Raw genomic sequence first — 21090 nt, forward strand, 5'->3', positions numbered from 1 at the left:
CAGTCAGTCAGGACATATAATTTTATAAGTATAGATAATATTTATTTCGTTTTTAGTACTATTATTATCATTTTTATTGTTATATAATCATATTTTATTATAATAATTAGATATCTTATTATTTATATTGTTCAAATTCAAATGAACGAATTATTTTGCATTATACAGGGTGCAATTAAACCTACCTGCCAAATTTTTTTTGGGGCTTAGGTATCATTAGGTGAGTCCATTAAACCTAAAAATAGGGTGTCAATTTTTGTAAAATAACATTTTATCCCAAAAAAATTCGGTGCACAATGGTCACTTCATAAGTTCATAATAATTACGATTACCGCTAGTCCGTCGCGTCGTCGCGCGGCGAGCCGAACCAATCGGAAGACCGGTTATGCGTAGGGGTAAAGCGGGGGTGACGCGCGGGGTGGGAGGCGGGAGGCCCGCCGGTCGCCGGCGACCGTTGTATAGCTAACACGTAATTATTTTGTTTGTCACGCCCCCCCGGCCCCCGCGCTTTAATTTGTGTCTGTTACAATGTACCCTAACCACGATCGAGTGTTATGAAATGTGGAGGCATAGGTGGAGGTGCTACATTTTGAGTGGTGAAAGTTTACGCGGAACCCAGAGACTGTACGAGCAAGAAAGTTTTCCACGTCTTCGTAACAGCTGATTGATGCATCTCGAATGCAGCAGCTGTACCCTGAATCTGAATCGCGAAACAATCAAAGACTCGGATTATGGACAGTTCGCACTTCGCAACACACACGCCTAGCCAGCCTCGAAGACATGCCTCTGACGAGGTTAAAAGTGACAAAGTTGTGCTTAACAAACTTTTAAAGTCTTAAAGACAATGTGCAAAACGCGCTAGACTCTGCTTAGAGCAAAACGGATTGCAGTTTGAACTATGTTAAGTGTAGACGAGATGGTAGTAAATAAGCTTTAGAGGTGGGTTGTTTTGATTTTTAATTAGTTGCACTGTGTACATACATAAGTTTATTGAATTTTTTAAATACGCCTAAATGCAAAGGATGTGGTTTAGATTTATTATAAATTTCTAAAGTGCTTATTTTTCGTAATTCAAAAGTTGTAATTTTCCATTCTTTTGATGTGTATCAATTAATTTTATTCTAAACATACCTGTCTACGTCCTTTACATTTGACGGTCCTAAGCCCGTCAAAGTATGAAGGAAAAATTCGCAACTTATGATAATAACAAGAATGCAGTGACGGATTAGCCCTTAATCAAATTATTAAGCAATTGCCTAGGGCATCACGTCTGAGGGGGCACCAGAAGAGTAAAGGTTCAAAGACCGATTCTTAGTTGAGATACGGATAGGGGGGGCCCACAGGCATGGATTGTTTAGGGCATCAAGTAGTCTTAATCCGTCACTGTAAGAATGACAATGGAAGGGCGGGGCGGGGCCGGGCCGCGCATGTGTCCATATTTTGTGGTGTTTGGTAGGATAACTTTCGGAGGCTATTTCTCAAATTTTAGTACTGAGTGATTATAAAGGAAGAAATACGTATATTTTTATTTTTAACAAGGATCAATATATCCAAATTTGGCAGGAAGGTTAAATTGCACCCTGTATGTAAAAAAGTCCACTTCGACCCATCTTTTAAGGTCATTTTGAAAATTGCATAAGCAAAAATAATGAGGTCATTCATAATTTTGTGGAACGTACCCCAAATGATAAATATTTACATTTTGGTAAGTTTTCTTCGAAATTTAGTGGGGTTTAACCCGGCCGCACATTGTTCGAAATTTCTGATCAGAAACATGAACTGCCATCCGATCGAGTACTCTGGTGTTTCGTCCCGACTAAGGTTTTTGGGCCCAGTGGGCCCAATCGCCAGATATGAATTTTAACATTTTTTTCATCTGGCGATTGGTCCCAAGTAATTATGTTTTATGACTTTTGGGCTTGTGTCCGTAGGGCTAGCAAAAAAGTTGTAGATTTGAATAAAAAACAAAATAATTACTTTGTATGAAAACATTTATTACACACTGAATGAATTTAATATGATATTTAAAGAAAAAGAATACAATGGACATGTATACAATTATGTATACATGTCCATTGTATTCTTTTTCTTTAAATATCATATTAAATTTATATTTTTATATATATTAATATATAAAAATATCTTATAACATATTAAATAATAACAAAAGTACTTATTTTCTAAATAATCTAATTATATTATTGTTGTAAAGTTATTTCAGTTTAAAATTTATTCATAATTATAAATATAACTATAAAGCTTATATATTTCTTTAATTGGTAAATTATAGGTCTATAATTTTTTTGAGAACGACTAATTAATTAATTAATTTTATATGAGTAAGTTTAATTCAATAGGCTACTTGACCTACTTTTTTTTCTTGCTAATCGCTTCTGCATCATTCATTTTCACAAAAAAAACTAATATTTTAATATTTTACACAGTAGAAACCCATAAAAATGTTGATTGAAAAATATGCTTTATAAATGGCGCCGAAAACACTGTCCGCCATAGTGTGACGTCATATGTTTTGTATTTCAAACTCTTTTTATTGAACATTTTTATGTGCTAAATGTACGAGTCTAAAAGTGCCCAAAAATTATAAAAAAATAAAATAAGAAATTAGAAATCATTTCTAATGTTGAAAACTTTTGGAGAAAAGTTTTGGCCATTTCATTTCCCGTCTACAATAAATGGAGATAATATATAAAACTGATGTTTTATTTTCATTATTCAAGAAAATATAATTTACAAATCTTTCTAGGCTTATTCCTATTATTTATGTACAAATAAACTTACATAATATAACGAGCGCGATATATAAAAGATATTAAATTACGAGTCTGATGACGTCACATCCAAATCGGAAGTACCGCAAAAGCGTTTTCGTCAGTACAAATCCTATTTTCATAAAATCATATTCTCAAATCGACTTTATTTATCAATCATAAGCATTTATTTGATGATAAGGGTGAAATACGGTTTCCTAGGCCAAGTTCTACTAGAAATATGCATTTGTTCAATGAAATTGAATATAGGTCAAGTAGCCTATTGCGCGCCATTGTTTTGGCAGAATGTTAAAACTATAAGTAGTTAATAAGACCTTTATATCAACAACATTCTGGCAATAAAGACATTTGAATTTGAAAATGAAAAATATTTGGTATCACGTAAAATGGCAATTTTATGCCGATTGGCGCGAGCGGCTATAACCCGGCCGAATTTTATTTATGATTTGAATACAAAAAAAACTTCCCAAGTCTATCGTACTACTAAGATAGAATAATTTTACTGTGGGAAAACAACCATTAAAATTTCACGCAGTACCTATAATAGAGCAGGTATTTTTTTAAAACTTTATTCGACGCAGTATGTTTAGGTATTAATAATAATAATAATATAAGTTTTAAGGCGTTAGATATTTTTTGTGTTAGATATGTTTCGGATCAGAAATTTCGGACAATGTGCGGCTGGGCTTAATCGGCATAGTCTCTTCTAACAATTATTATATATGACTAAATAAATATTAAATAAGTTATTATTTATGTAATTATTTATTTTTATTTTGAATATTAAATGTTTCCTGTTAATGCGGTGATGCATTAATTAGTAAAATGAAAACTCGTATTGGATTACTTACCTATAATATGTTAGATATTTTTTAAAATTTACAAAACAATATTATGGTTATAACTGATTATTTTTGTGCCAACCCTACGGCAAAATTTCTTGTCAGAAAACAATGGATCATAAAAGTGGGAAAAATCGCCAGATAAAAAAGCGTTAAAAATTCATATCTGGTCATTGGGCCCACTGGGCCTAAAAACCTTGGGACGAAACACCAGAGTACTTATCCGATCGACGTCATCTGACACATTATGTCAGATGCCCGCCGGAACGCACTCTGCTCATAGGCCCCATCCCCACTCATCGTCGCGGAATTTCCGCGAAACGTGAGTGTGGATCCGATTCGCATATTTTTCGCACTTCGCGGCCCGATTGTTGTCGGCTTTCTGTCCCGCGACAAAGGATTTTTTTTTAATCTTTATTTTAATAAGGGCTTTTGCCATAAAAGACATGCCAGCATTGTTTAGTGAACAGAATATAATTAATCCTACGTTAATAATAATAATAATATCATTTATTTGCCAGAGTGAAATGTACAGTTGTATGGTCTTCGTAATACTTTATTTTATTATTATTCTTTATACTTTATTACTTTATTTATCAAAATCCTTTCTTAGCGGATGCCTACGTTATAACATCTACCTGCATGCCAAATTTCAGCCCGATCCGTCCAGTGGTTTGGGCTGTGCGTTGATAGATCACTATGTCAATCAGTCAGTCAGTCACCTTTGAGTTTTATATAAACTTAATAAATAAATAGATATAGATTCTTTTTTTTTTTTGTTAATTCGTCCCGGTCGGGACAGGCAAAGGGAGCGTTGCCCATACAGCCATGATATAGGCTGCGTTCCAGAAGACGTTAATTTTGACCAAAACGCTCAAAACGTCCCCTTCTGCCGTTCCATTTGACGACCGCGGTCGTTTTGATCGCAGCTATGACGTCACTCATGACGTCATCATTTTCGCTCGAAACGACCCTCGACGAAGATGGGTCAAAGTGGGCGTTCTAGTTATTTTTTTAATTTTAATGTAATATATCGCGAAAGCCATGTTCGGAAAGTATTGAAGAGAGAGTAGAGACAGAAAAGCTTCATATTATTTCATTACAAATAATATTTTAATTGAAATACATATTATATTAAATAACATTTAATAAAATATTTTGATTAAGAAATTGTTTTAAATGAAAGGTCAAATGATTTCTTATAAAATTTATTACTAATTTTCATTTCTCCTGTACCTGTTGATTTACTCGTACTTGACTTAGCATTACGCGGTATTGTTACCTAACGTTTATGTGACAATAGTCAATATTCAAAGTATTTGGTTTTTTTATTAAAATATGATTCAATGTGGAAACTGAAATAAAATAAAAGTTTAACTATATAAAAAAAATATGATTACTTCAGTAAAAAAAATGTAATACTAAAAACGAAACAAAATATTATGTTATGTATTTTATTTGTAAAATAAATGTAACTAAGTATAAACAATTACTTTTATTTACGATTTGAAGAAAAGGATGAATATCCAAGTTCTGCTCAATGTAAGTACTTATGTATAAAAAAAATTATAGTTCTTTTTTTAAACTTTTCTCAAAACGCTCCATAATGCGTTCCACTTGGGTTTGTATCACTGACGCTCACATGCTAGTGGAACGGGAAAAACTACGGTCTTGAGCGTGAGCGTTTTTAACGTCATCTGGAACGCGGGGCAGGATTCTTCAATCAAAATAAAACGCGATTTTTTAACTTTTTTTGCTCTTTATCAATAACGGCAATAGGTAGGCACTTGGAATTTTCACCAAGGCCTTAATTATATTATGTGCACTTTAATATTTAATAATAATATTAAAATAAAATAAAAATTTAAGGGGGCCTCCCATACAAAAATCACTGTGGTGGTACGGAACTCTTCGTGTGCGAGTCCGACTCGCACTTGGCCGATTATTTCTTTGTATTTTTTTTACTAATCGGACTCGCTCAAGAATACACATACCGTTATAGTAGGTACTGCACAGTTACAGTTATAGTCAACTGACTGTCAACTTCTTAATGGAGTGTCATTGACACTCACACTGACACTAATTTTTAACTTTGCGCATGCGCAATGAACATTGAAAAACGAAACGAACACGACTGTTAACTTTATGGGGCGAACACGGCTATTTTGTCTATGGTTTCGTCCGTTGGTTTGTTCAAACTTCAAATATACTTCAAAATTCAAATATAGAGTAGACCGTAATTTATAATAAATTAGGGGACATTAAATTTGAAGTTGGATCTTGCTATAGTTTTACACGTTTAATATTGAAGAGTATTTTGTGATTATATTTATTTTAATAATATAAAATATGTCGGACAAAACTCGGACATCGAGGCTGGCTTCGTACAAAAATGCTTGCCAGGGTGCGACGGTGAGTGATTGCGCATGGTACTATGCTATACTATTTTAAGTTTTTAGAAAGAAATATCAGTCAGAAGACATTCTCTTATCTAAACTGATGGAATATAATTATTAATCTTTCGCATATCCTTTGTTCCCAAGGGTGCAATTTATACTTTTTATTCCTTGTTATTTGTAATCCTAAACAGCTGACGTCTAACCTTATGATGCTAACGATAGAACTAACATTAAAAAAAGTCAAATTTAAAATTGTATTGATTTACATAACTATTACAGGAGCTCCGCAGAAAGCGGGCCGAGCTCAGCGTGTCGCTGCGCAAGCAGGCCCGCGATGAGCAGCTGCTCAAGCGCCGGGCCATGTCGCCCACGGAGGGTGAGGACATCACTCAGGACACCGAGAAAGTCATGTCCCCGGAAGAGATTGTGAGAGGTACACTTGTAACATTTTGTACCAGTTTCAGGGCAAACAACAATTTTTATGTTCATTAAAATTTGGCATTATTTATCCCTATTTATTTCTTATCAAAGTTCAGTTTCACTAAATGACAATGTTGCTTTTATTCCTACTTTTATACGAATATCATACTATCCACAAGTATGTACTGTTACTGTAATAATTATTGTGATAACAGGTCTGAAGTCTGAAGACATTGCCACAAAGATAGTGTGCGCCAGAGCTGCCCGGCGCATTCTGTCCAAGGAGCAGAACCCTCCCATTGCCAAGCTGGTTGATGCTGGAGTTATAAAGCCTTTAATCGCAGCATTGGACTTATTTGAATGGTAAGTAGACTTCATATCCTAATCTGCCAGAGAAAGGATTCCATTAAAGTAGGGTAGGGTGCCAGGTAAGTCAAGAAAAAATACCGGACAACCCCAAATGGCCAATTTAGGGTTGTCTGGTATTCTTTCTATTTCTATTTTGTATGGTTTATATTATTATTGCGGTCATTAAATTGTGGTCGCCAAGACTACGCTAATTTTGAGAAAGCCTTTATTAAAGAAAATATATTTTATTAATTTTATCAGTAGTAGGTACCGACTTTTTTTTTTTTTTTTTTTTCTTGTATTCGATCTACAATCAGTCGCCAGACTATAATTAGATGTTTTGAATGATTGAATGGCGTTTAAGAGGATCTGAAGCCAGTGCTTCATACTCTAATCAGTGAAATAAGTGGTTTCTTTTCAATCTTTTAACCGCGTTGCGGGAGTCAAGCAGTTCCTGGGCAAGGGGGTTTACATGATTGGTAAGGCGTATAGCGTGCTGATTTTTATAGCGTTCAATCTCAGTGGCCACAGTTGGTACATTTAGGTACTCATGTACTTCGCTGGATCTAGTAAACCATGGAGCTTTGGCTATGTTCCTTAGAATATTATTTTGCACTCTTTGGAGGCACATGATATTGCTTTTACAGGCAACTCCCTATATTGGAATTCCATATGTCCAAATAGGCTTTAATGTGGTGTTATAAATTAAGAGTTTGTTCTCTAGGGAAAGTGCTGATTTTCTTCCTAACAGCCAGTTCAGGTTGCGGAACTTAAGGTTGATTTGATCTCGCTTTACTTTAATATGATTTTTCCACGTGATTCGTCGGTCCAGATGAAAACCCAGGTACTTTACACAGTCTGTCTGAGGTAAAGCACTATTCTCTAGGTATACTTGGGGACAGTTACCTCTTCTTAGTGTAAAGGTGATGTGAATTGATTTGAGTGCGCTAGCTCGAATGCGCCACTTTTGGAACCATGAGGAGACTAAGTTTAGGACATGCTGAAGTTTTTCACTGGCTTTTTCATGGTCATTATCAACGGCCAGGTAAGCAATATCATCAGCGTATGTCGCAACACTCACGTCGGCAACGGTGGGAATATCGGATGTGTAGAAGTTATACAACACAGGACCTAGAACAGAGCCTTGTGGGACTCCAGCTCTTATTGGGTACAGCGATGATCTAGCTTCTCCTTGTTTGACCTGAAATAGTCTATCGCTCAAGTAGGACTTTATAATGTGAAACAAGGAGTGCGGTAAGAGTATTTTTATTTTTGCGAGTAATCCTTTGTGCCAGACTCGATCAAATGCCTGTTGCACGTCTAGAAAGGCCGCTGAGCAGTAATTCTTGTTTTCGAGACATTGTCTTATGACGTGATATACGCGATGGACTTGTTCAGTTGTGGAGTGCCCTTTTCTGAATCCAAATTGGTGTTGGGGCATTATATCCTTATCGTTTATAAGCTCCATGAATCTTGTGAGGAAAATTTTTTCCCATAGCTTGGAGAGAACAGGAGTGAGGCTTATAGGTCTATACGAAGAACATTCATGTGGTGGCTTTCCGTCCTTGTGGATCATAACAATTTGTGAGATTTTCCATAAACTAGGAAAGTGTGAGGTCCGCAGTATGGAGTTGAACAGGCAGGTAAGAAAAGTGATACACTTTTTTGGAAGTTCCCTCAGTATTCTAGGTGTTATTAAATCAAAACCAGGAGCCTTGTTGAGGTCTAAGGCTTTTATTTCCCTGAATATTTCTTTGGGTGTGGTAGGTTTAAGTGGCAAGCACAGCTGGATATCTTGAGACAAAACGCTGTCAAGATCTGCATCATCACTTAAGGTCTCATTTGGGGTGAAAATTTCTGATAAGTGATGCGCAAATGCTTCCGCTTTCTCCTCATCAGTCCGTGCCCATCTTTCTGTACCAGACTGTTTTCTTATAGGCGGAAACGACTCTTGAGGCTTATTGAGGTGTTTCGTGGCCTTCCAGAGAGAATTGTTGCCCTGACCAGATGCTGTAAGATTTTCGAGGATTGTCTTAAGAGTGTTGTCCTTATGCTCAGCGAGCATTGCTTTAAGCTCTTTTATAGCTCTGTTCAGTTTTTCTTTGTCTAAGTTGAGTCGGGATGTCTGCCATATTCTCCGAAGTCTGCGCTTCTCTGCTATTTTTGATTTAATTTCAGATGACTGGGTTTGTACATTATAGTCTTTATATTTTATTGAGGGTGTGTTGGACCAGGCAGCTACTTGTATAAGATTAGTTATATATTTACAAGCCTCATCAATGTCACTAGGTGTTTTTAGAGGAATCCTGAGATTAATTTTTTCTTCGATGTAGGCACGGAAACCGTTCCAGTCTGTTTTTCTATTATGTAGAGATTCAGGCTTCTTACTTTCAATAGTGGTAGTGCTTAAAGTAAGTATTACTGGGGTATGGTCGGATGGGCCATCTAGACTTGATTCAATACTGGTGTAGAGTTCACTTATTCCTTTGGTTATGAAGAAGTCCAATAGGTCTGGAAGCTTATGAGGGTCCGTCGGCCAGTAGGTTGGTTCGCCTGTTGATAGGGGATGATAGTGGTGGCGATCGATGCAGCTTTTTAGTTGACTTCCTCTTGTTACAGTAATTCTGGAACCCCAGAATGTATGTTTGGCGTTCCAGTCTCCACCACAGATGAACCTATTTCCAATTTTAAAGTAATCCGAAAACATGTCATCAGTTATTTTGTGCCTTGGAGGGCAATATACGGCAGAGAGTGTGATTGGACCTTCTCGCATCTCGAGTCTAACACTGGTGGCTTGAATGTGATCAGTTTCATATGCCTTAAGCAAGCAATGTTTTATACGCCTTTTTATAACAACTGCAGATCCGGCATGAGCACGACCGTCGGAATGGTGAGTGCAATATATATTATAACCCTCAACTCGAAGGGAGCTGTAGTTTGTGGTATGCGATTCGGATATTAAGGCGGCGTCTAGGTTATTTGTTGTCAGAAAGGATTCAAGGTCAGGAAGATTAGATGATAGTCCATTTATGTTCCACGTAGCAATGCGTAGATTTGTAATTATTTTGTTAGTGTAGGAATAACAGCAGTTAGAAGATTCAGTAACGTACTGATTTGTTGTAGTAATACTTCTATCTTTTCTGATTGTTTAATCAGTAGCATTTCTACCGTATTGGTTTGTTGGCTGTGATTTCTATCACTAATTGAGTTCAATGAGTCAGTTGGGACTCTATTGTTGGCGATTTCTGCATATGTAGGTTTCGACAGTTGATCAACCTTTTTGTATTGTGATGGAGTGATGCCGGTCGTGTGGGATGGCTGATTCTGCTTGTTTCTTTCTATGGTTGCCCTAGGTGTTTTTGGGACGTTCTTGAGTCTTCTGGCTAAGATTTCTTGGTAGACCAGACAACCTTTGTAGTTTGCTGGATGATCGCTGTCACATAAGGCACATTTAGCTGGAGTATTTCTATCAGTCTTATGACAATCAGATGTCTTATGTCCTTCACCGCATTTGACACAGCGGTATGGTCTCATACAGTTATTTTTAGAATGTCCATATTGCTGGCACCGCTGGCATTGCACAATAGTTTTACGTTTGCGGGGATCTTCAATCGTTACTCTTTGATGGTAAATGTATTTAATGTCTTTGACGAGTTTGTTATTGATGTTGGGTTCCAAGTTAACAAAGAAAGTGGAAGTTGGCTTTTTATCGATGCCATATCTAGCATTTATGATTTCCCCTTGGACCTTGTTCCCTGTTTTTTCCAATTCCTCCTTAATTGAATCATGGGGCGTTGTATGATGTAGGTGTTTAATTACAATCCTATAAGGTCTGCTCTGTTTGCTAGTGAATGTATGACCGATGAGCCCTTTTTGTCTAACGATATCTATAACTTTCTTGTAATTACTGTCCGAGTTTACCATTAGTCTCAGAAGGTTTTTATTGACTATCTTAAATTTAAAATCTGAAGCCGATATTACAGTTTCCAGGAGTTTGGATAACTCATTTACATCTTCGATGCCATACAGCATTATAGGTGGTGGCTTATTCATAGTTTTGGAAGGTCTATCTCTATTTTCATCTTCCACGTCTAGTGGTAGGCCGCTAAAGCTGTTTGCAGTTTGTGTTGGCGGTGAACTTGGGGAAACCTCATGGATTTTCCTTTTTTTATTTTCTGGAACCCTTTGCCAGGAGGGAGGTTGTGGGGTCTGGGTTGAGTACTGGCTTTGTCTCAGGGAACTACATTGGGTCAGAATGTCTTGGCTAACTTCAAGTGTGCCTCGTGTATTGTCTCCAACTGAAGATGACCTCGGCCTGTAATCAAACATTCCTTTGTGGAATACCTGTTGGGTGTAGATTTTGTTCTTCGACGATCGCAAAACATCGCCCCCCCCAGAATACGTGGGGCAGCCTGAGCTGGGCTCAGGGAGGGACTCTCCAGTCTGACTGGTACCCTCCTGGGGTAGTTTATTTTTATGCCTTGCTTCCATGATTTAATTTTTTAATCGGGGTTATTTTCCCCTAGGGCAGAGTAGTTCTCCTAGCCTTTCCCAAGGGCCAGGGTCACTTTTTTAGAGGAGATTTAATTCCTCTAGGTATGTGATCACCTTCTTGAGAGGTTATTTAACCGCCGCCTCTGACTCGACGTTGTTGCCCGTTTAGCACCACCCAGGGGACACGTGTAGGGTGGGCCTAGGAAAAGGTGGTAAATCCTACGGACGTGGGCAACTCCATCCCCCAAAGGTACCGACTTTTCACAAAATATCGGACATTGTTCTGTCCGGTATGTCCTTTATTTTATACCGAACTGTATGCTTAAATACCGGACATCTGGCAACCCTAGTCTTAAGACAAATTTCCCAAATCCCAAATTTTGCTGTGTTTCCTAATAACTATAATGATCCTGGCAGACGATTGACTCAAATGAAATTGAGATTTATTTAATCATTGTATATTTATCTGATATTTGCCTAACGGAAACCATTGGACCTTTTACTATTAATGTCAACCCTTTGAGTTCTATTTTTGAGGTAAGATGTCAAAAGGTTGAGTGCCGAGTCCCTAATGTCATAGTGGTGCAATTTCCTGATCAATGTAGCATGCTCAACACAGTCAAAAGCCTTGGAGAGGTCGTAAAAAACACCTAGGGTATCCTATACCAGCATCCGTTGTGGATCAACCCTTAGTAAAACCAAATTGATTATAGTGTAATAAATTATTTAAGTTAAAATGTAATAGTAACTGATTTAAAATTATTTTTTCAAATATTTTACTTAGAGTCAGTAGAATGGATATAGGCCTATAATTTGTGGGATTAGATTCAAGTCCCGCTTTAAATAAAGGTACAACCTTACTGTGCTTCATCAAGTCAGGAAAAACACCACTCTTTATGCAGTCATTAAAAATCGATTTGATAATTTTAGTAGACATGCCCCAGAGATCAGTAGTATCTTTAATATTTATTAATTTAAAAGTATCAATGATATCTTTGGGGACAATCTCTCTAAATCTAAAATTGACATTACAATTAGCTGCAGCGCAAATTCATATTGTTCACTATTAGCTGTGATATAATGATTTCATGAATCACTATATCACAATTGGAGGATAGCAGTGTGCGGGGCTAGAGTTTTGGCAGCAGGCTCTTAAGTAATGAGCACAAGAATCTCTGTTACTTTTTACCATATTTTTTATGAAATAAGGGGGCAAACGAGCAAACGGGTCACCTGATGGAAAGCAACTTCCGTCGCCCATGGACACTCGCAGCATCAGAAGAGCTGCAGGTGCGTTGCCGTCCTTTTAGGAGGGAATAGGGTAATAGGGGAGGGTAGGGATGGGAATAGGAGAGGGAAGGGAATAGGGTAGGGGATTGGGCCTCCGGTAAACTCACTCACTGGGCGAAACACAGCGCAAGCGCTGTTTCACGCCGGTTTTCTGTGAGAACGTGATTTCTCCGGTCGAGCCGGCCCATTCGTGCCGAAGCATGGCTCTCCCACATTTTTATTTTACGTATTCGTTTTCTTTCATTTGGCCTTGTAGTAAGGCCAAATGGAAAGACAATAATAATTGTTTTAGCAGTGTTTTTGGTATATGTGGCCCTGGTTGAGATCTTGGTTACCACTTTTCTCCCTAACTCGTCATGTTTTGACTCAAGAGTACTGATTGTATTTTTATGAATGAGGTGTTAATTGCCTTCTAATATTGTTCAAGGCTTATTATAAGAATTGTTCAAACTCAAATTACGTTTTAGCCAAGATGTCCAGTTTGAAGCAGCATGGGCCCTCACCAACATTGCATCCGGCACACACGAGCAGACTCTAGCCGTCATGAATGTAAGTCTACTTATTTTGCACAAATAAATTATAGTTTACCATTTATATAAGTTTACCTACTTCCATTTTGAATAGGGATTTTTTTACTTTATTATTTTGTTATTATCAATAGGATGCAATACTAAGTCTCAATAGTCTCAAAACTGCTGTCACTCACACATTTACATAATATAGTCCCTACAAAACAGTGACATTTTAAATTGTGTAGGGCTTACACAATTTAAAATGTCACTGTTTTGTCCATATACTTACATGCATCATTCCCAAATGTTAGAGCTGGCAGAATATTACAGTAAACAAGTTTTTAAAACCAGGCTGGGGCAGTACCGAAGCTAGTGACGCTGCTGGGCACGGGCGGCGCGGTGGGCGAGCAGGCGGCGTGGGCGCTGGGTAACATCGCGGGCGACGGCGCGGCGGCGCGCGACACCGTGCTGCGGCACGGCGCGCTGCCGGCGCTGCTGCCGCACCTCGCCCCCGCCGCGCCCGCCACGCAGCTGCGCACCGCCGCATGGACCTTCAGCAACTTGTGCAGGTAAGGTAGTAATCAAAGTATTATGGGATATGAGCTTATGCTTTTTAAAATTTTGCTGGTTATACTGTATAGTGTATACACCCACATTTACATATTTCCCAGGCAGGACTATGTCGTTCATGTTGCCATGTATGTAGTAACGTGGCACCAAACATTTTATCTGTGTAGGTACTTGATGTGCCAGGATGTATGTGTGGAAATAATAATAATGTTTAAATCGAATAGTACAAAATGTGTTTTGTAAGTATAAATATTTATGTAATAAAATGTTTGGAACGGAAACTAGCCTGGTGAGAAGGTAATCAGTAACATGGTGTATCTATTGTTCAGGAACAAGAATCCTTTGGTCCAGTTCGACATGGTGGCGCCTGCCCTGCCCTACGTCGCCGAGCTGCTCGATGTTAAAGATGCCGATGTTTTAGGTCAGCTGAAGTCTTGTATCATACTACCTACATAGAATATTATCTTATGCTTATAATGCCAAAGAATTTTTGAGTGACTTCTTTATTATATTTATAATATCCTATAAATATAATAAAGAAGTATATATATTTATATAGTCCAGTGGTTCAGAGCTCGGCTCTTCACTCGGAGGTCGTGGGTTCGATTCCCGCGTTGGAAACATGTTATTTCCAAGTTTGGTTAGGATAATGCAGGCTGATCACCTGATTGTCTGACAAGTAAGATGATCCATGCGTCGGATGGGCATGTAAAAAGTCGGTCCTGCGCCTGATCTCTCGCCAGTCGTGTCGGTCTACCGTCCCACTGGGTTATGAGAGTAAAGGAATAGAGAGTGCTCTTGTGTACTGCACACACACTTGGGCACTATAAAATTACTCCTGCGTAGCTGGCCACCGTCACCGAAACCGGTGTGGGAGCTATTATTATTATTATTATTTATAATATAGCAATTGATAAACACAATTATATCTTCTCTATGTCTCTCTCTTGTGATATTTGGTACATTTTCAGGCAAAGGAAGTAATACTTGCTCAGTATTAACATTTTTATTTTTTCATTTTACTGCTTTTCATCCTTGTTACCATACACATGAACGGTTTGTGCAGCGGACACGTGCTGGGCGCTGTCGTACCTGACGGACGGGCCGAACGAGCGCATCGAGGCGGTGCAGACGACGCCGCAGCTGCTGGAGCGCCTCACGCACCTGCTGCAGCACAAGTCGCCCGCCGTGCGCACCCCCGCCTTGCGCGCGCTCGGCAACATGCTCACCGGCTCCGACGTGCAGGTTATAACTACTTACTCCTATTGTATATTTGCTAGGTTGACAGCAAAGTTACATGTCACAAATGTATGAAATTTGATGCTAACACATCGCTAAAGATCCGATCTATCTGTGCGTTTTTTAAATTATTATGGATTGTTACGGATTTTGAATGGTTTTGTCTCAGTCTGAGACGCGACTTAGACATTTGCGATGCGAATTGCAGTTATGTGTGACAAGCCTTAAACCCTGTGCGTCTGGTAACCTCCCTCACTCGACAACACAACTTTGCGTTTTTTGTGAGGCTTATCCAGCTTAGCCACAATAACGATTATAATTTTTATCCAGCTTAGCCACAATTGTGTGCGACACCAATAATATTATTTCAAATTTACAACAATACAACAGTCGTAGAAAAAATCAACAATACATTTGAAGAAAAGAGGTGGTGTTCTGTCGCATTCTTAGACATCTCAGGCCTTTAATAGAGTTTGGCACGATGGACTGCTATTTAAAATCAGGAAGAACCCACCTATTAATTACTATCTCTTCATAAAAGCGTATCTAAGTGAAAGACACTTCTATGTAAGACAAGGCGATGGCATTTCTAATTTGTACAAAATAGAGGCAGGGGTACCTCAAGGGAGTGTGATGGGTCCAACACTTTACCTGCTGTACACATCAGACTTACCACACACAGAACACGTCCACGACGTCCGTCGAACGACGGGAACATACGCTGACGACACCGCAAATATTGCGGCAACCGACGAAACAGCAGCTCAAAAAAGTCTAGATGAACTATCTCGATGGTTAAAAGACTGGAAAATAAAGGCTAACGAAACAAAATCTGTCCATGTAACATTCAGCTTACGACACGAAACATGTCCTGAAGTCGAGCTGAATGGAATCAAAATCCCACAATCAGATGACGTACGATATCTGGGCGTATATTTAGACCGAAGACTGACGTGGAAAAAGCACATACAAACAAAAAAAAAAGGCAATCGATCTACCTACTCCTGAAACTGCAATGGTTAATAGGCAAAAAGTCACAACTAAATCTTGAAAAGAAACTTCTCCACTACGGGGATCCAGCTGTGGGGAACAGCCTCTCCGTCAAACATAAACATCCTGCAGAGGTTCCAGTCAAAAACCCTGCGAATGATAACTGGTACCACCTAGTATGTCTCAAACACGCAACTCCACAGGGATCTGAAACTAGAATCTGTAAAGGAGGAAATAAAAAACTACCTACAAAAATACTCTAAAAGAATAGAAAACCATCCCAACCACCTGGCTAAGAATCTAATGAGCGAAGACATGCTTTAACAGAGCTCTACTAACAAAATGGTCATATCATTGGATATGTTCCATACACGCCAAGAACATAATTACATAAAATCCAGCTCAATGTCTTAAGGACAGTTCGCAGGATAAAAAGAGTTAAAAAAAATTGACAACATAATTTTTCAATAACAACATTTCTAGACGGACCGGTGCATCATGGCGGGGTGCATCGACGACCTCGCGATGCTGCTGCGGTGCGGCAAGCCGGCGCTGATGAAGGAGGCGGCGTGGGCGGTGAGCAACATCCTCGCCGGCACCAAGGAGCAGATCCAGGCCGCCATCGACAAGGGCATCCTAGTACCGCTCGTCGAGGTGCTGTCCACGGAAGATATCAAGTAAGTGTGTTGTTACTGAAGAATTTTTGTCAAGTTAACGATTGAATTGATACGCCATTTTGACTTGCTGCGTCTCTCTCGAAACTAAGGCTTATCAAACTCAAAGATCAAACAAAAAGAACAATTAGTTACCAATGTAACACGAGAACAGTCATTGCGGTATCCCAATGGATAACGCGCATGGAGCTGTTACAAAAGACAATAATAATTGTCGTTTTTCGAGCATAATCACAACAAAGTTCATAATATGTAATGTGTACTTGTAAGTGTGTACATATTTGCCAGGTGCCAGAAGGAGGCGGCGTGGGCGATCACGAACCTGTGCCTGGGCGGGTCGGCGGCGCAGCTGGACGCGCTCGTGGGCGCCGGCTTCCTGGAGCCCTACTGTCGCCTGCTCGCCGCGCCCGACCAGCGCGCCGTCACCGTCGTGCTCGACGGCCTCGCCAACCTCTTGCAGGTACACACACACACAAAGGTTTAGCGCGGTGTATGTTTATCAATATTTATAACATATCTTTTATTTGTAGGCGGCTGCCAAGTTTGGACAAGTGGAGCCGCTGTGTGTGAAGCTCGAGGAGATCGGCGCGCTGGACAGCATAGAGCAGCTGCAGGAGCATGAGAATGAACAGGTACTGTGTCCATTACTGTCATCACAGTAATAAATCAAGATAGAACGGCTAAGCGGGTGGAGTACGCGTGTTTCAATCTTGCTGTGTCGTGCAAGATTAATTGAATGTTCATTCAGTGCAGTGTCTAATTGTAAAAACAGAAGTACGATAGTGAATCGGTCAAAAGGAGGTATTTCTTGCCACGGGTAAGTAAGCAAAGCAAAAATTGACACAAGCGATTCCTTTGCAAGGACGCGCCGCCGTTCTATCTTGATTTATTTCTGTGACTGTCATTAATTATTATCAAATATTTCTTAGTAAAATATGTGCTTTCAGAAGTCAGATGTTTCTTTATACATATTATAGAAGAGTCAAGTAAATATTCCACTTTAAATTTCGGGTTAGTGACCTCAGTAGTTTGTAGCACCTTCGTTGCGCACGTTCTTATTTAAAACGTGCGGTATGCCGTATGCCTATTAAAATGTTGGTCTTTCATTCCCAGATATACAAGAAGTGCTTGGACATTCTGGACAACTACTTCGCGGAGGGGGGAGACGAGAACGCGCAGCCGCAGGAGAATGGCAACGAGTACCAGTTCGGGACCACCGCCGCTGACAACTTTAACTTTTGAGACTGATGTAGACATTCAATTTGTACGTTCCTCTAGATTGTAAGTTAGGATATGTCACACCTACAGTCTTAAGTTAAAATTTTGTATGTTATTTTTAGCAATATTCCGCGAAATAACATACTGAATTTTAAGCCATGCGTTTCCACAAAATAATGCCTGATTCTAATAACTATACAGTCTTAAGTTTTACACGCGACATTGTGGTTGCGTTCTATTAATTACACCTTCGAGCATTGTCGTCGCATTGCGTCTCGGCGAGAACTGACCGTAGCATTTAATAAGACGTTGTGATAGGTGCCTTATATAAAACCTTTATTATTTCAACTATCTGATTGAGCTGGCCTCACTGTGTTGAAGTTATACATTAGTTTTTAATTTAGTTTATTCGATTGTACCATACTTTTCTTATTAATAAATCAAAATTTTTATTATTCATATTGTTTCATTTTTACAATGAAAAATATCCTACTTTTGTCCTTGACGTAACAGAATATCCTAGTGGGTAGATCTTTGGTTCACACTCTAAGGGCCAACGCTAACTCACGCGGGCGCACGCTCGCGTGTGTATAAATGAAAAATAGTATGGACAGCGCAGGCGCGTGCGACGGAGCGCGGACGCGGGCGACGACGCTGCTCATACTATTTTTCATTTATACACACGCGAGCGTACGCCCGCGCGAGTTTTAGCGTTGGCCCTAATGCTAAGTACTCACATATGGTTTTGCTCGCTAGTTTTACTCTGAATTGAAGGAAATTACATATTTAATTCCATCGAGCCGGCTCGAAGCGAGCCTTCGAGCTGTCACTTTTGCAGTTCACACTGTGGTTATTGCTCGATTTGGAGTAAAACTATCGAGCAAAACCGTATGTGAGTACTTAGCATAAGTCTAGAGGTTGCAGTAGGAGTAGCTAGGATACCCTGTGTTTCAGACAAAAACTAGAGCTCAATCTCAAGTGCCATTGAAGAAATAGATTCGGAGGCAGTTGACAGACCTACGTCATTTGGTCGGAGTATGTCAATTCAATGTGATTGGTAGGATGGGTTTGACTTAACGCAACCAAATTACTTAGGTCTGCCATCTGCCTAGGAAACTTCTCTGATAGTAGGTTACGCAACCATGCATATTATGTTTTAAAATCTTATCCCATTCCACAGAATACATATTAGTACAACATGCATTACAGTCTACGAATAATAAAAAGTTAAAAACTAAGGAAACATAACATTTTAAATATGGTTCCTTTCGAACTGTCATGTAATGCCAGCCTTTATACCGCTCAAGGCCACTTAAATATAGCAAATGTATAGAAATGTGTACCTAAGGTACACTTTTTTGACAAGTATTGTGGAGAATGTTTTTTGATGGACTTACTTTTCCTTAGTTTTTATTATTCATAGATTACAATACCCGGAGAGTGGTTACTTTGGTAAAAAAAAAACTGTATAAATCATCCATGACAAACGCAGAGGCCTTGTTTTAAAAAAATTATAGTACGGTACTATTGATCAAGCCCATTAACCTCGAGGTCAGTGAACAAGCCACTAGGCACTACATTGAAAATATAATAATTATTAATGACAGGAAGAAATTGGAAAATTTATAACTTAGGTAAAAAGAATATAAATAATCATCAAAAAAATTAATTTTTATTTAATTTCTTAAATATAATTATGTAATACAGAGTTGGGAATGAAGTGGTGCTATTGAGTGACTAATAATGAAGTAGGTATATAAGCAAAGTAACTCAGTGTTTTGTGTTTAAAAAAAAACTTATGGAATATGAAACATTTTGTACCAACTATCTTAGTATTTTAAATTAGCCTTTGTTCTGTTCCCTCAGCTTCTCCAATTGTTGCCTGTAAAAATTTATATTAATCACAAAACATGACTTTACTACAATAAGTAAACTTTTAATATCTGTAACATATACAATGACAACCTGTTTATTGGTAAGGGAGTGTATGCATGTTCAAACTTCAACTCTTTGTCCACTTTTAAAGTTAATTAAAGTAAACACCGTACAAATGTTAAAAAAGTTTATCTTTAAGCGCTACTACTTTCATAGTAAACTTTATACAAGGGACACATACAACACATACATAGAGTATTATGACTCAATTTTGTTATACTCCCTGTCCTAAGAGGACTAGGACTAAAAAAGATAAATTGAATGGTTAAAAATTAAAATGTTAAAATGTGAATGTCTAACCTTAGCTGTTGATTAAAGTCATCTTGTACAATGTCGTCCTCCCAGTTGTCTTCCCACACTGACACGCTCTCATCGTCAGCGTCCTCCGTTCCCCAATCTGAATATACACAGAGGTGATCATAATTCATAAAACAAGCGTGAAGTTTATAGCGATGATACTCAAGTCTCAACAACTCACTTTCGGCAGGAAACTCCTCGAATTCGTCGTCCTCTTCCAACAGGCCGAGGTCCACCTTCTGTTTGTCGGCCATAGTTTTTCAAGAAAATGTACTTTCTATTAGCAAATTTACTAAAAGAACCTCATAAAAGGCAGCAGAATAAATCAATATTAAATTCGACAAAGATTCGACGATGAATGATGATTGTTGTAATTTGTAAAATGACGTTTGACAGAACACTGACAGTGACAGACCGCAGACAAAAAATCCATAGACATCGTTGTGGCCTCTATGGTACAAAAAAAGACACGATATTATTTTGAAAATCATAATATTATATATATGTAACGTAGCGCTAGAAATGTTGTAAACGGCATACATTATACAATATGAACGCGTTATAAACTTATATATGGTTTGCAGCTCTCATTGATTCAGCGTTGTTTCCGTTTTTCATAATATAAGTTCTATGCTTTATCAAACAGTTTCTCCTTACGGCGTTTTCACACGAGTGACACGACACGACACGATTCATAGACAAATATAGATTGTACGACAGACGTCACACAGTCTGTCGTTTGAACGTTTTCACACGAGACACGATTTCTGCGACGACACCGCATTCACTTATGGCTGGTTTACACGTGTTAAGTAGATATTAAATGGGTAGTATTTAATCGAGTGACTGTAAATTACAGTTTTAAGTGTCAAAATTACTAAATTTGAGTTATAGAATTACTATTTGAGCGACTGACTGTGAGTGACGAGAAATTAGCAGAACAGCAACTTACAAATTCTTTATTTGAGTTTTAAGTACTTAAAATTCAAAATGAGCAGCTCCATAATATTTGAGCGACCTAATATCTGAGTGTAAACATTACGTCCTGCATTTTTTTCAATATTTGGCAAATG

The 21090-nt window shown here is 38.5% G+C and overlaps 1 protein-coding gene across 2 annotated transcripts; it reads left to right on the plus strand.

Moving 5' to 3' along the window:
• The first annotated feature begins 5843 nt into the window (after window positions 1–5843).
• Window positions 5844–20888, plus strand: LOC121727429 (importin subunit alpha-1-like). 2 transcript variants are annotated; one of them, XR_006035669.1, is made up of 13 exons: window positions 5844–6043; window positions 6310–6463; window positions 6666–6813; window positions 13050–13131; window positions 13446–13663; window positions 13994–14085; window positions 14731–14909; window positions 16377–16570; window positions 16856–17027; window positions 17098–17199; window positions 17681–17992; window positions 18847–18851; window positions 20877–20888. XR_006035669.1 is itself a non-coding variant. In XM_042115283.1 (11 exons), exons 1-11 carry the CDS (start codon window positions 5981–5983, stop codon window positions 17807–17809), a joined length of 1533 nt encoding a protein of 510 aa, XP_041971217.1. In that variant the 5' UTR covers window positions 5844–5980; the 3' UTR covers window positions 17810–18246. The 2 variants fall into 2 exon arrangements, 1 of the variants encoding a protein (XP_041971217.1); XM_042115283.1 differs by lacking the exons at window positions 18847–18851; window positions 20877–20888 and having other exon boundaries at window positions 17681–18246.
• The last annotated feature ends 202 nt before the right edge of the window (window positions 20889–21090 follow it).

Source organism: Aricia agestis, chromosome 5, assembly GCF_905147365.1.
Source record: "Aricia agestis chromosome 5, ilAriAges1.1, whole genome shotgun sequence".
Taxonomy (NCBI): domain Eukaryota; kingdom Metazoa; phylum Arthropoda; class Insecta; order Lepidoptera; family Lycaenidae; genus Aricia; species Aricia agestis.

Coding starts and splice junctions, on each gene's coding strand:
- LOC121727429 (XM_042115283.1), top strand. CDS start 5,981: ATGTCGGACAAAACTCGGACATCGAGGCTGGCTTCGTACAAAAATGCT. Junction 6,814..13,049: donor GCATTGGACTTATTTGAATG/GTAAGTAGACTT, acceptor ATTACGTTTTAG/CCAAGATGTCCAGTTTGAAG. Junction 16,571..16,855: donor CTGTCCACGGAAGATATCAA/GTAAGTGTGTTG, acceptor CATATTTGCCAG/GTGCCAGAAGGAGGCGGCGT.